At 32.6% G+C, this 15,721-nt stretch overlaps 2 protein-coding genes across 3 annotated transcripts; both read right to left on the bottom strand.

The window, feature by feature from the left end:
* Positions 1-154: 154 nt before the first annotated feature.
* Positions 155-4,665, bottom strand: LOC107492523 (E3 ubiquitin-protein ligase MIEL1). 2 transcript variants are annotated; one of them, XM_016113564.2, is made up of 13 exons: positions 4,364-4,660; positions 4,202-4,289; positions 4,071-4,127; positions 3,954-3,986; positions 3,781-3,858; positions 3,642-3,685; positions 3,478-3,518; positions 3,253-3,335; positions 3,076-3,167; positions 2,907-2,976; positions 1,752-1,790; positions 607-737; positions 155-483 (listed from the first exon to the last, which is right to left on the bottom strand). In XM_016113564.2, the coding sequence occupies exons 1-12, from the start codon at positions 4,444-4,446 to the stop codon at positions 618-620; spliced, it is 828 nt and encodes a 275-aa protein (XP_015969050.1). In that variant the 5' UTR covers positions 4,447-4,660; the 3' UTR covers positions 155-483; positions 607-617. The 2 variants fall into 2 exon arrangements, with proteins under 2 accessions (XP_015969050.1, XP_020982094.1); XM_021126435.2 differs by lacking the exons at positions 155-483; positions 607-737; positions 1,752-1,790 and adding an exon at positions 1,797-2,459 and having other exon boundaries at positions 4,364-4,665.
* An 8,776-nt stretch (positions 4,666-13,441) lies between these two features.
* On the bottom strand, positions 13,442-15,459 carry LOC107492522 (membrane-anchored ubiquitin-fold protein 3). The gene is given in 5 exon segments (XM_016113559.3): positions 13,442-13,496; positions 13,499-13,612; positions 14,190-14,405; positions 14,668-14,812; positions 15,235-15,459. Coding segments are annotated over 3 exon segments (288 nt in total). The 5' UTR covers positions 14,320-14,405; positions 14,668-14,812; positions 15,235-15,459; the 3' UTR covers positions 13,442-13,452.
* Positions 15,460-15,721: the final 262 nt, after the last annotated feature.

Here is a 15,721-nt window from a genome sequence, read left to right as displayed (position 1 = left end):
TAAATGTCTTATCCCAATTTTACACTTTTCTAGCACTTATATATACATACATAAGCCTTGCGTATTTCCCACGTAATCACTAGTCCGATTGAAATAGCAATTTCCCACTTTTCCATCTTTAGTAGTAATAATCGTGTTATAAATTACAAGTCAATTAGAATGCTTAATCATGTTCCAATTTCTTTTCTTTCCCTTTAACTTCATTAGTTCATTACATAGCGGCATCTATAAGAAATCTAGGTGAACCCACCTAATCTAGCATCAGAGAAATTGATCTGTCCTTGACCTTTTCTTTTTGGCAATTCCAGTGTCATCAGTTTAGAAAAGTACTATAATTTGGGTGTCCCATCTTTCTTATCCAAATTATTAATTACATAATGATTTTCTCTTTCCACTTCACCGAAAGAATTAGGGAATGAGAGAAAAAAAAATAAAGGGTGTATATCACAGCCATCCACAATGGACCTCATCCACAGAATATGCCTATAATAAACAAAATCAAGATGATTTCTTAAATGAAACAGTGGCATGTCCAAAAACAAAATGGAAAAGGTGAAAGAGAAATTTTGGGAGAATTCATGATTTTACTTCACTATCACCACTCACCAGCATCATTACTAGCTTTCTGGTGCTGAAATTCTGCGGGTGTTATACGAACCACAGTTTCTGCATTTGTGACCAAATAGGTGAAAGGAAACCCTGCCTGCATTGTTACAATCATTGCACAGAATAGAAACCTGCAAAACACCCCAGCAACCTAGTATTTATAATTTTCATAAAAGCATACCGAGTTTGGTAAACAACTATCAATTTTTTTTTTAGAAGATATTATTATTATATGATGAGAAAGTAAAGAAATATGCATTCCCCACCTACAAATAGCAGTAACCCTTTGTAAAACAGGCTGATATAGTGATATGACTTGTATTATTAGTTTATTACTAAAGAGGCATTAACTAGCTGAGATTTTTTTTTTTTTTACAAAAGATTTAGTGTATTATAGGATTGTTGAATTCAGCTACACTGTATAAGCCAATATATCTCTGCTAAGTTCCTTAAAAGATTCCACTTAGTAACATATTTTACAGCACGTTGGTATGACATGCATTAGTTAGAGCCTTAGAGGCATTCATTTATCTGAGATTTGGATATAGCAAAAAAGGATTTGGATCCTCTAAATTTTAAATTTCACTTTAGAGAGTAAAGTGTAATCTCTCACCATTTATTTCATAAGTAGGACCAAGAGAAAATATGAGAGATAAACCATTTAAGGGTGAGAGGTTACACTTTTACCCTCTAAAGTAAAAATTCAAAATTTAGAGGATCCAAATTCAGCAAAAAATAGGTGTAGCTTAGATCGGTGAATTTTCCTACAATGTTTATGACATGTTATGCCTACTAAGTTTCATAACAAAACCTCCATACCCTCCTTCATCTTGACCTATTCCGCTAATCCCAATATATCAGAACCATGTTTAGTGAGAATAATATTCTTCATCTTTTATGATGAATCATGCATAACTGAAAAGAATACTATCAACGCACTTCCATGCTTGATGATACACAAATACCAAGGGTTTTAAATCCAGGTAGAAACAGTGCCATAAACAGGTTATAAAAAATATTCTCACCAAATTATCTGGAACTGAACTGAGTAAGATATTATGTGAAAGCTAACTGGATAAATTTGTCGAGCAATGTTTTTTTTTTTTATGACTAGCCTAAAGAGAATCAGACAGTGAAGTAACTACCTCAAAATTATATTCCTCAGGCATGGGAACAGCTTCAATCTGGCTATGCAAATATAACAATGTTAAAGAAAGACATGTATGTAAAAACATCATATATTGAATTTAAAATGTCCTCCAAATCTAAAGAACTACATCAACCAAAATGTAACAAAAACTTTAATTTCATCAATTATTAACAATTTATCATTCAATAGTCATGATATCACTATTGAACTCATTAAGATAGTCACAAAAAAAAAAAAAAAAATCATTGAATTAACTAAACCAATAAGAAATATTCAATTGAATTAAAAACAATGAGCATAAAAAGTACAACAATTCAGAGTACTAGCAGTAATTAATTGAATTAATTCAATTCATCTATTTCTTCATTGAATTAAAAACAATGAGCACAAAAAGTACAACAATGTAGTGAAATTCAGAGTACTAGCAGTGAAAAGTAGCAGTAATAGCTAAGTCTACAACATGAAAAATAGCTTATATTAGATTTTGGGAGTATCACATGCTCAAAATGGAGTTCCTTTCTATATCAACTTAACTTCCATTAGAAAAATAGCCAAGTCTACAACATGAAAATCACAACCACACAGTACCCTAATTCCCTTCATACATTGGATCAGCCATAACAAAAAGATAAGCTATCACCAGTACAAAGATGAAGATGCCAAGGAAATTGGCAAAGAAACCCAGAATTTGATCATCAATTATCTGTAGCAAGAAGCAAAAATAAATTCACAAGGTTTATTAGTTTATTACTAAAGAGGCATTAACTAGCTGAGATTTTTTTTACCAAAAGATTTAGTGTATTATAGGATTGTTGAATTCGGCTACACTATATAAGCCAATATATCTCTACCAAGTTCCTTAAAAGATTCCACTTAGTAACACATTTTACACCACGTTGGTATGACATGCATTAGTTAGAGGCTTAGAGGCATTCGTTTATCTGAGATTTGGATATAGCAAAAAATAGGTGTAGCTTAGAACGGTGAATTTTCCTACAATGTTTATGACATGTTATGCCTACAAAGTTTCACAACAAAACCTCCATACCCTCCTTCGTCTTGTCCTATTCTGCTAATCCCAAGATATCAGAACCATGTGTAGTGACCAACAATTTTCGTCTACAAAAATTTGATAGGAAGTTGAACATACCTCCTGATCTAAATGTTCCCAGCTCCGAGACATATCAAAAACTGTCTTTGAGCATATAGGACAGCGATACCTGATTGATATAATCAAAGGCCAGCTTATCAATCAAAAACAATTGCTTATCTCAAAAGGAATCTGATACAAGAAAAGGCTTAATAGGAAGTAACTTAACTGATTTTGCTCTGCCATTTCATAAAAGCAATCCATATGCATTGTGTGTCCACAAGTCATAATTGTGGTACCTTTTATTGAATCAAACAGATACTACCAGCATAAAGCACTACTGTCAGAAACATTTTGAGCAACGATTCTAACTTCTAAGCAAAACTGGCAATCGAAATAGACAAACCTCATAACAGACAGGACAGAAACTCTTCATTGAGTTCTCCACACACGGGTGGTTGCCTTGCAAGTTCACTGAATAGCAAGAGCCTGAATTTCATACAATATTCATAAAACATGTTGAGGAAATTCATGCTAAGTCAGATCACCAAGAACTGCAATACAAATGCTAACACAGGAGGAAACAAAACAAATGAAATACTCCACAAAAAACCTTCACAAGAGAACATACCACATGTCGGACAGTGGAAGAAATTATCACGACCACCAACCCTGAAATTAAGAATTAAGAAGATCTGATATAAACAGAAAGCTCAATGTTTGAGAGAAGAACAACTCATACAGTATCTTCAGTCAGACTCATAATTAAAGAATTCATCAATACACGATTCTAACCTACAAATCCCGCATTCGTCGCAATGGAACTGTCCTTTCTCTGTCTGCAGCAATGAGAAAACATTAGATATTAAGAAAGGGAGTTATACTCCATCACACAAGATAACTAATTGGAATAAAAAAAACAAAAAAAACTTACATTATCATCATAAAATTTGCAAATTTCACAATAATATTCTCCCATGTTGACGCCACAGTTAGCACAGACCTTGGCAGCCTGAGAATCATTGATGTCACAGGTAATGAGGTTATAACTTATAAACAGAATGAACGATTTTCAAATAAAAGAAAACAGAGGACACGAAATTGTACCTCTTGCTCAGTATCACAGATAGAACATATAACCTGAAATTACAGAAACATTCATAATTAGTTACATCCTAAAGCATCTCAAACAGAACAAAATGCTCAATTACGCAGTTCTCTTACTTGCTTAACATCGCGCCTGACAAGTTCATGGCGCTCCTTGGGATCGCTAAGTGAACCCTGAATCGCAAAAAAAAAATAATAATAAATAAAAAAAAAACCCGGAGATTGAGAGAGAGAGAGAGGGAACGGACCATGGCGTCGTTGTGGCAGTGACGGCAAGAGAAGATCTGGTTGCAGCATGGAGCTCGAATTTTGCAACGTCTCTTGTAGTGTTCGCACCTAGGGTAAAGCATTCAATGCAATTTATGTAATAAGAAGAAGAAGAAGAAGAAGAAGAAGAAGAAGAAGAATACCCGTGCTGCAATTTCCCAAAGTGTAGTCTAGTTTGAGATTCAGGTGGAGTTGGAAGAGTTGATGCGGAAGAGAACTCTGCCATTTATGAACTGAATGGAGTGGCTCCGCTGCGTGGAAAACAATGGGCGCCACCGAATCGGAGACGGCGGGGGCCAAAACTTTGATCCGCTTTAATTTTTATGAAAAACATAAAAAGTACTAGTATTGTCTTGAACTATTATGATGTTGTGTGTAGTAGTAACCCTGTCAGGAATAAAACTCCCTTGAATTGGTCCAACAATCACATTCAAGAAGGTCTCAACTTGTTAACAAGTATCTTTGTAATTATTTGCCTTATATTAAATAGTCAGACAAGGTTCAATTTCTAGCAATAATTGATTTGTGATAGAGAAAAGTCTACAATATGTGGGCTGATTTTTTTTGTTATGAAAAAAAAAAGTTGGTGTTGATCAATGAAATGGATATGTGGACAAAAATTTTACTGTTAGTAAAACATAACCTATGTTTTACTTTTGTCTTTGATTTTTTTTGTTCAGAAAACTAAACAAACGCGCCCTGCGTTTTGTTTTTTTTTTGTAAAGTTTTTAAATTTTTTTTTATTTCATTTTAGTCTAAACGCAGTCTACATTTAGTCAGAAATTAATTTGTAAATGGATAACACAATGGTGAAGTGCAGATAAATAGATGCATGGTGTGATGTTCATAAATGTGGAGCTGTGAATATCAGGGACCTGCAAAAATGTAGGTAGCGTTTTGCAGGCGTTGGAAACAGAAAATTGCAGACCTGCAAAACGCAGGCTGCAATTGGCGAGGGAAGGGAACAAGAAATTGAAACGTGCCCTACATGCCGACAGGACCAAGGCTTGACCAACTTCGAACTGAGCAAAACACAGAATGCATTTGTCAGTGAACCAGAGACAAACACAGGTTGTGTTTTGCAGGCTCCATAGCTGCATGCGTGCCACGTGTTCTGAGAGGGGTTCAGCCGAATACAAAACGCAGCCCACGTTTGGATTAAAATAAATTAAAAAAATTTTTGAAATCCTGCACCAACCAAAACACAAGCCACGTTTGGCCCCTTTCCTGCAAAAACAAAAAAAAACAAAAACAAAAACAGGCCAAAAATAAAACGCATCTTACATTTTATGCCTGTCATCATAGCAGGGAAAATTTCCTCCATGCCTCCATTACGTTGAATATCACCAAGCTTTAATCCATATAAAAAAAAGACCCACATTTAGTGGTAGGCATATATTTTTTTTTTAAAATAACAAAACGCAGCTTGCGTTTTGCTTTTCGTGTCAGTTTTTTTTAGAAGATGCAAACGTAGGCTACGTTCCATAAAAAAAAATTTTAATCAAGAGTCCTGCCTATAAATACGAAGCAAGACTCGTTCAACTTGCCTCACTCCACTTCTACTCCTCTTATTCTTCTTTCTTGCACATATGTCGTAGTTCTTAGTTTTTTTTTTTTTTTTTGGTTGGATTAAGTGAGGTTAAAGTTATAGAAAATATTACAAATTTGCGAGTGTATTTATAACGGTGAATGTCCGTTGTAATTTGTTATTCCATGTACCATGAATTTTGTAGAGTTGCAAAATGAACTTTGTAATAACATTCAAAGCCACATTTCGAAAAGGGCGAGTAATATTTTATATAGGAATCTTGTACAAGTATTTGGTGAGCTGATACAGTTTCAAATAATGCACATCACTGGCGATGCCAGTATGCAACAGTTGTTATGTATTTATCAATAAATCCGATTTCACGTGCCGATGATAAAGCCATACGTTGAGTTCGAAGAGTAGCCAGGGTTGGGCGCAGTTGGCGAGGAGGTCAATGTTGATGAGCTCGGGAATATAGATTGGGAGAAAGATAATAATGACAGTGAAGAGGAGTTCGAAGCCAACTATGAAGTCGATAACGAAAACGATGATGGAGACTTGGCAGGCAATCTGGCGGTGCAGAATGAAGCGGATGCGATTGTAAGCCAGCACCCGTTTGGTGTTCCGTCTTTTATGCGAACTCTAGATCTCGAAGCCATGAATGCCCCGAAATTTTCTGAGTATGCGAATATGGGTATGTTATGATTATTAATTCAAGTTACCTACACTGTTTATTTTATTTGCCTTATTTGACTGATGGTAGTGCGCATGTCGTAGGTGAAGACAACGCTGTAGCGAAAGATAGTGAGTTTAGTATCGGAATGGAATTTGGTTCGAGAAAGTCGATGATATCTACAATCAAAAGCTACACTATCTCTAGAGGAGTTAATTACATTGTGTATGAGTTTGAGTCGCATACATTCTATGCGAAATGTAAAGGTTATAATGCAGGTTGTGATTGGCTTATTCGAACTAACTTGATTCGAAAGAAAGCTTGTTGAAAAATCAAAAGATACAATGACAAACACATCTGCACCATGAACACGATTATTATTTATTATTAGAAAATAATAATAATAATAATTTATTATTATTCTCTATCTTACCCATTGAAGATGATCCGAATATTCAATAATGTGTTCTTTAGGTTTGATAAAATTATGAAGCATTTTTTCTTCCTTCATCGTATACTTCTTCTTCTCCGACACTTGATTCTTCAGTTTTTTTGCTCTTGTTTCACTCTTGGTTCACCACTGCTTCCCCTATTTACGTTTTGGTTTTGGCTTTTATAAACATATTTACCACCCTCCATGACACGTGTCGCGCATACAGCTAGGGTGGCTGCCAAACGCAACCTGCACTTTGTCCTACTGCATAGATGACAAATGCAACCTGCGTTTTGCCTTCTCACATACTGGTCAACAACTGCTCCTGTCTGCATACAGGAGACACAGAGCTACGTTTCGTCACTTGGTTGCCCTAGCCTGCCAAACGTAGGCTGCGTTTGTAGCATGCTACACTTTCTTGGTCTTTGTCCCAACCAAAACATAACCTGCGTTTTGTGATCTCTGACAATGCCAGCTCCATATTTGTGCATAACACACCATGCATCCATTTTTCAGCATTTCATATTTTTTTATCCATTTACAAATTAATTTTTGACAATATGCGTGTGTATATGACCAAAAAAAATTGTGAAGAATTACATTAAGGGTTCTTGAATCAGGCTCATTTTTTTTGGATATGCTCTGAAAAAATCGTACTATTTGATTTCTTTGTTAAAAATAATTAGGTCTATTAATTGGACGGTTCGATAGTGTGCGTAACTTGTATACAAGTTCTCAGATCTTCTCTCCTCTTTCTTCTTTTTTTTTCTTCTTTTTCCCTCAACTCCTCTATCTCTATTATTTCCTATGAAGCAAAACAATTTGATAGTGAAGTTTATATTCATGTGAGAAAAAAAAATGGATGATAGAATTCTACTAAAAGTATATTATTTCGGTCAAATTTTGTTGCAAATATTTGAAGGAGTAAAATTTATTTGTGAAAATCCATTAGATATTGTTATTCCATTCATCAGTGTTTTTTGACATTGAACTATTCTAATTTAAAAAATATGATAAAAACCAATAGACCATAAATGTTCCTCCACACTTTAATTATACCGATTCAGAAACAGTAGGTGGTTACATCATGTCAAATTCCGTGAACTCTACAAAAACATAGCAAACTATTAGTCAAATCATTAATAATTACTAATTTATTACTAAAAGTTAATAATTTCTAATAATAGTAAATAATTTATTAAACTAATACTAAACTTACTATTAATTAATTAATTTAGTAACTATGTACAAATACAACTAACCTATCAATTAATTAACTATCATTATTAAAAAATTTTCACAGTTAACTGCACAAAATATATTAATTAAATACCTAACAACTATTATTAATTATTGAAAATATCAAAAAATAAATAATTTTATTAAATCCAATTTACTAAACTCCAAAATAATAATAATTTAACTTCTAAATTTAATTAATAATCCTAGAAATTATTTCAAATGCTTTTTAATTTTTAAAAATTATGATATTATTATACATATTAAATATTTTAGACATAATGTTTTCTAAAGTGAGGATTGAATTATTTTTTACATAATTATTTATTTATTTAGTCATAGATAATTTACCGAGTAATAATTCTTATATCACTAATAATAAATACTAACTTACTATTAATAATAACTAATAAATAAATTCAAATTTTATTTTACTAATAATGTTCTAATTTATTAAAATTTCTACTACAATAATATATTTATGTCAATTAAATATCTAACAATAAATAAATAATTATTACCCTAGCAAAAATATATTATATTTTACAAAACCTAATTATTAATCATAATTTCCAAAATTATACAACAATTAATGTAACTCTAAAGTTAATTAATTATAATTTCTAAAATTATTATAAAAAATTCTAAACATATATTTTTTATTAATCTATCACATTAGTCTAATTTAAATATTATTATTGATTAAAATGTTCACTAACTACATCTAAACATATATATTTCTAACTATTATTTAAACATATATTCCTAAATTTCTAACGATAATAATAGTTCTGTAACATATATATTCCTAAATTCAATTTCTAACAATAATAATAATTTTGTAACATATATCATTTAAATATATATTCCTAAATTTTTAACCATAGTAATAATAATTCTGAAATATAAAAAAATTTAAAAAATAAACTTATATAATTAGAATGGCAGAGATAATTTATAATATGAAGTTTAGGATGATCAACATCTTTACATTTTTGTTTCTTTAACATTAAATTTTTTTTAATTGAAGTAGAAGAAGAAGTTGTTAATCTGGTAAAGAAGAAGAAGAGAGAATGGGGCTACTGGGTGGGTTCAAGAAAAAAGGTGACTTGAGAAGGTGAGAGTGGGTACAGGAAGGGGCATGTTGGTATAAGGGATATCCCTTTGGGACACAAGGCATGTGCAACACGCGATGGGGAGGACATAAATCGGACGGTCCGTTTTATTCTTTCCTAACATCACATCCAAGTAAAGCATGCATGCACTCCATAATGCCGTTCTATTCTACTCACCTCTTTATATCAAAATTAAAAAGTGACTTGAATCACATTGTTAATTTGTTATTACTGAAAATGCTATCTATCTATGATAGAGTAAATAATCAAATCAGTATTCGAAAAATTTAGGAGTATACATGTGTTGGGTGAAATTGAGTTTGTCTTAATCTAGATTCAGTCCTGAATATACACTAAGTCTATTTTTGAGACCCTAATCCTGTCCTAAACTCAATGAAACCTAAATATTTTTGGACCACAATTATACCGGGTTTAAATTGGGTGAAAACTTGGTCTTTAAAGCTTTAAAAATAATTTATAAAAAAAACTTATTTATGATGCACTTATTTATAAAAAAGAAACTTGTTACTGAAAAATTGATATCTATATTTAAACTTGAGTTTGTCCATAAATTCTAATTTGATTATTCTTTTATTTATTTTTTAATTGGACAAATGTGATTAAAAATAAAATAATAAACTTATAATTAATATAACATAATATTGAAATTAATTTAAAACGTATATACCTTTTTTAGTTTTCTTAGGGTGCACATGGGTCAGGTGAAATCGGATTCGCCTTGACCCAAACTCGATCCTAAATAACGACCGAGTCTATTTTTGAGACCTTTTTCCAACCCTAAATCCGTTGAAATCATACCAAATTAGCCCCTAAAATGTTCAGATCTGGACTGGGTCGGGCCATGTATACCCCAGGAAGATTATAGCGTTGAGGAAAATAACTCTAAAAAACACAACGATAAATTATACTTTAAAAAATACGGATTAAGTATTTTTTTCGTCCTTAACATTTTGGGTTAAAATCAAAATCGTTCTCGACTTTTTTTTTATTAATATCATTATCAACGTTACAAAAAGTTATAAAATCATCTTTTTTCTAATTCTTGAACCAAAACACCCTTTATCATCATCCTCCCCTTCACTTTCCTCACTCAACTGTTCGTTAGAGAGAGAGAAGCATTGCAAACAAAGGGAGAAGGTTGGGTCGCTGCTGTTATTAGGTCACCATCGCCGCTGGTTCATTGGAGAAAGAGAGAAAGAAAGAGAGAGAGAGAGAACCAATGCGAACAGAGAGAGGGAAGGGTTGTTGTGGTTCAACGGGGAGGAAGAGAGAGAGAAAAGGAGGGAGGGAGGAAGGGATTGCTACTACAAGATCGTCCCTGCTGCCACTGATTCTTAAGAGAGAGAGAGAGAGAGAAGCGATACGAACAGAAGAAGGCATTGTTGTTGTTAGATTGTCGTTGCTGCGGGTTGCTGCTACTGTCGTTGTGCACTTTCTTGCTAGTAACACTTTCTTCTCACTGGCAATGTAAGTGTCAATGAATATGGTGAAAGTGATAGAGAAAAAATGATAATAAAAAGTATTTTGGTCCTAGAATTAGGTAAAGGACGTTGATGATAATATTAATAAAAAATATCAAAAATGATTTTGATTTTAATCCAAAATACTGAAGACGAATAAAATACTTAATCCAAAAAATAATTATTTACCTTAACAAACTTTTCTTCAACAGATAGGACTTCCAATTTAAAACAACAATAGTATGATTATTTTTACAATTTCGGCACGAGACAATGAATTAGATTAACCATTTTTTTTAAGAAAAAAATTTCTACCAGATGACACTTATTTTTTTTCATACAATACAAACAAAAACAAGTTATTCGAAAAAAAAACCTTTAGTCTTTTATTAAAACAAGTTCATAAGAAAATACGCATATGATATAAAAATTTGTGTTATATACAAAAATTTATATACTATATTAATGAAATATGTACAGAATATACAATTTGGTGTACAATGTAAAAATTTTAATACATAGTACAAAAATTTTGATGTGTAACACAGAAATTTTAGAAGATTACATCTCTAAAATATTGACTTACTCAATTAACAAAATACATTCGCAACAAAAATTTGTGTGTTATGTGTAAAATTTTTTATACTATATTAATAAATTTGTGTTATATACAAAAATTTATTTACTATATCAATAAAATACACCCAACATATAAATTTTGGTGTACACCACAAAATTTAGTGCATAATACACAATTCTTGATGTGCAGCACAAATTTTTAAAGGACTACATACCTAAAACATTTATTCACCCAACAAACAAAATACATTCATAGCAAAAATTTGTATGCTATATACAAAAATTTGTGTTATTACAAAATTTTTTATGCTATATTTTAAAAAATTGTGTACTATGTTAATAAATTTAGCATTACTGAACATAAAAAATACTAGTATTAGTACCAAAGATAGATTGAGAAATATTATGACCAAACGAGTTATACACATCTCGTCTCTCTGTTTTCACTTCCAAAGAGAGACCGAAAACTTGAGCACCATACTCTTTTCTTTCTTCTCCCTTCTTCCCCCTTCTCTTCTCCGTTTTTCATCTTGTGTTTGCTTTGATATTTTAAGCTTCAATTATTTTTTTAATCAAAATATGTATTCATTCTCAGGTTATATTTTAATATAAAAAATATTTTTTTAAAAAAAATTTAGATCTAACATATCGTTGCTATTTACAAATTTCATATGTATTTAGTATCTGACCAAGTTATAATCCAGTAGCCTCCTGATTAGTAAAGAGGTTACAGAAGTATCGAAAAATTATTAACCCCAAATAATAGTAAGATTTTTATTTAATGTCCCAAGCGATAGTAATAGGTTTTTGGGGAATTCTTATATACGGTACGCTTTGACAAGCAATGTTACTGATAGTGATGACCTGCCTTATTATATGCCAATTTTTTACATCCATAGTCTACATAATTAAATCAATTTGGTTGTAAATTAAACTTACACTATTCAATATCAAAGTAGTCTACACGTTACAATTTAGAAATTGCTTCCATAAATAAAGATAAAGATTAGGACTGAAGTGTAAGTTGGTGCTTCAATAGCTGGATATTTATAGCGTATAAAATGTCAAATTATACATTTCCAAACAACATATATTCATCAAATGCTACGAAGTGGCCTAATATGGACTCGTGGCCAAGGCTGTATGTCCTCCAATATTACACTCTTATTGTGGTCGTTGAGGTCAGAATTTTGCAATGATAATATCTGATTTCACTCCAAAGACAATGGCTAGTAATGAATTGAACATAAAAAAAAGCAAGCAACAAAGATTTGATAAATCCAAACATGTCAGAAGGCAATGCCACTTGATAGCGCACTGCCAATTCAACAACCGGAGAGGCTGAGATAAAAATAGGAAAAACGCAACCTTATCTTCAGGGGCAGCCGCAAGGTATGCCTCCTAACTAAAGGTGTAATTTAGTAATAAATAAATAAGTATCTTTAACTTGCCAAAAGCATCATATCTTTCAGAGCAACATAATATTAATAGCTACATTGATAGATATGAAGGACAAACAGATGACATCAGACAAAAGATAATTAACCTTATTCCACTAAGTTGGAACAGCTGCAGCCAGAGTGTTCTATCTTATTATTTTATGCATGTTTTTTTCAAGATGCACTGTCATAATTGTGATTATTTACCAGACTAGACTCACTAACAGACCAATACCATAATACTACATTCACCATTACTGATCACGATCTGTTCAAGTTGTTGGAAGGAACATTTTCCATGACATCACAAGAACTACTTTAAAATCATTTGTGTCTTAGCAGTCTCTATTCTACATCATTTACATCTCCATCCTGTTATAAAAGTAGGAGTGGGAAAGAAAGTGAAATGCCATACAGAAACAGATGGACGGAAGTTGGAACAGGATAAGAGATAGACTATAAAGTATAAACTATATAGCTTAAAATCAACTAATGAAAAATTAAATTTGCCAAATTTTTGCGGCACCTATGCTGGTATGTATTTGGTTAAGGTACTTGCTGGATGCACACGACTTATCTGTAACGGATTTTCTTTGTTTTTTTTTTTAACTCTTTCCATTGTTCACAGTTTACTATCAACTACTAGGATACAAGAGCTGATATCTCACAGGTATAAGCCAGTCCATGCAACCTAGATGGTTCAGAAAAAGAACAAAACGTTGGATTGAACAAACCTGATTTCTTTTTAACTAATGGAGGTTGCACTACAACATGCATGGTAATAGCACCACCAGGGATGTCACCAAATGTTATTCTGGAATCCGCAAGAGTTTTGTTGTTTTCCAAAACTTTGCCCGCATGTATAATTTTTACATCATTTACTGACTTTGGCGTAACTGTTTTGCCTGTAGACAAAAATATTCAAATAAAGGTATGGATAAACAAATAGCTAATACGAGAGAACAAAAGGTTAAATCAAATTGGTGTTAAATGACAAGACTCATGTAAAAAGTATTCATGGAAAAGGAAGTTGAGTCTTTCATTGTTAAGAAGGATAATGTGTAAGACAGGACTTTGTATTAACTTTTTTGGTTAAACATAAAACTTGACTACAAACTAGTGAACTGCAGATAAATGCATGCAGAACAGCATCCATTTCTGTAATTTAGAGAAGTAATACAAAATAATAAGAAAAATATTACATATTTTAGGTTATATAATTTATGCTTAATGAGAGATAATGAGTATGGCGAGATTGTAGCACTGTTACTGTCGTAAACCATAAAACAATAAAAATGCCTAGCACATATTTGCAGATAATCACTGAAAGATGAATCTAATGCTTGCTTTGAATTAGTTCTTTTTGGAAGGGATCTAAATAGAGCATTCAATGACAATAGTTCAAAAATAACAACACAAATTATCAACACATGTACAAAAATAACAAAATCTATCTCATAGATGCCCCTCAGGATGACTCACCTTGAGGCCACTCGGTAATTAGCCTTTGCTTAAGGGTAGCAACTGTAGTAGATGGTAAGTAAGTCCTGTGCGCTATATCAGTTCCATCATATATGCGGAATTTAAGCTCAATCTCCTCTCGTTCAGCCATGATGGCCCGTCTCCACCTCTGCCAAGCTTATGCAACTGCAGAACGGTACTCCCCCGCATCAAATAATTTGGACTCACCAGGTCTACCTGCAAATAAATTCCCCTTCCAATGACTTCAATCCATTTAGAAACAAATTCAATCACCACCTTAACTATTCTAAATGAAAAAAAAGGAAATCAATAAAATCAATAGTTCGATCAAGAATTGTATGGCAGGGTAGAAGGTTTTCAAGTGTAGGCACCTATAGCATATGTTTAGATTGGGAGACCACAAAATTAAAATCCCGAAACATAAACACGAAGAATGAAGTTAATGCACACGGTATCAACATGATCGTGCACAACTAACCTCAATGACTCCGCTGGAAATTTCCTTATTACAGCAAGCTCGCAAAAATTGCACATCTGAATTGACAGCTGGATAATCAATACAACCAAGTGAACACCTCATATGATCCAATTGCTTCTCCAAACAATCTTTACGACAGATATTTCTGCGTGAAGATATGGAATTTTAAGGCACAAAAAAATAAAGAAGAAGAAGAAGATCGGATTCCTACAGATCGCACCGAATTCAAATCAGAATCGATTCTATTCGAAAGCAAAACCTTATGAATCAAAAGGAGAATTGATTGGCATGCTCTCGACCGAATGAGATTCTACCGTATTACATGTATATATACGGCGCAAATTAAACCCTAGAATTGCAAGGAAAACGAAGAACCTAAACAAAGTGACGAATCAGACTCAACTTTCAATAAGGAATGGGTTTCTCAGAACGGGAAAAAAAATCCTGAAATTCTAGATAGCTAAAAGTGAAATTCAGGAAGAGAATAACAATATTTTCTTCAAAAAGAAAAAAAAAAGAAAGAAAAGAAATGAAAAGTGTGAGAGTTTAGGGGAAAATTGATAGTACCTGGTCAAGAAGCCATTAATGGATGATGAGTAAGAAGGTGAAAGTGTTGTTAGAGAGAAAGAGATCTATGTGAGAGTGGTGTGGGTTCGTTTCGGTTTCGATTTCGTTTTCGTTATGCTTTCTTTCTCCTCGCTCTTGTTGCTTCTTCGATCGGTTAATAGAGAGAGAATGGATCTAACTCTCAACAGTGGCAAAGCGGTTACCACTTACGACTTAATGAGTGGTATATCCAGTGCGGCCGGTTCTACAAACCCCAGGTGTAGTGCATTACTTGTAGTTTGCCACGTCATACGAGTTAATGGTATTGCCGTGTGTAGTGACTAGTATACCCTTGCCTAGGGTCCTCTTTGCTTTCTTTATTTCTGTGTTTTCTAGCCTTCTAGGTAATGCCTGAAGGAGTTAATTGCTCATAGAGTCCGTGGCAATTTTGACATTTTGCAACGTTATTTTTATTTTTTTTATCAGATTGTTAAAAGTTATTGTTTTT

The sequence above is a fragment of the Arachis duranensis genome, chromosome 6 (assembly GCF_000817695.3).
Source record: "Arachis duranensis cultivar V14167 chromosome 6, aradu.V14167.gnm2.J7QH, whole genome shotgun sequence".
In the NCBI taxonomy this organism is placed as follows: Eukaryota; Viridiplantae; Streptophyta; class Magnoliopsida; order Fabales; family Fabaceae; genus Arachis; species Arachis duranensis.
This window is presented reverse-complemented; position numbering and strand designations above follow the sequence as displayed.

Bases quoted from the DNA above. Each gene is read 5' to 3' on its own strand.
- LOC107492523 (XM_016113564.2), bottom strand. From the start codon at position 4,446: ATGGCAGAGTTCTCTTCCGCATCAACTCTTCCAACTCCACCTGAATCT. The intron at 4,290-4,363 runs GTATTCTTCTTC...GCTTTACCCTAG, and splicing joins TTTGGGAAATTGCAGCACGG to GTGCGAACACTACAAGAGAC. The intron at 3,859-3,953 runs GTACAATTTCGT...AATGATTCTCAG, and splicing joins TCTGTGATACTGAGCAAGAG to GCTGCCAAGGTCTGTGCTAA.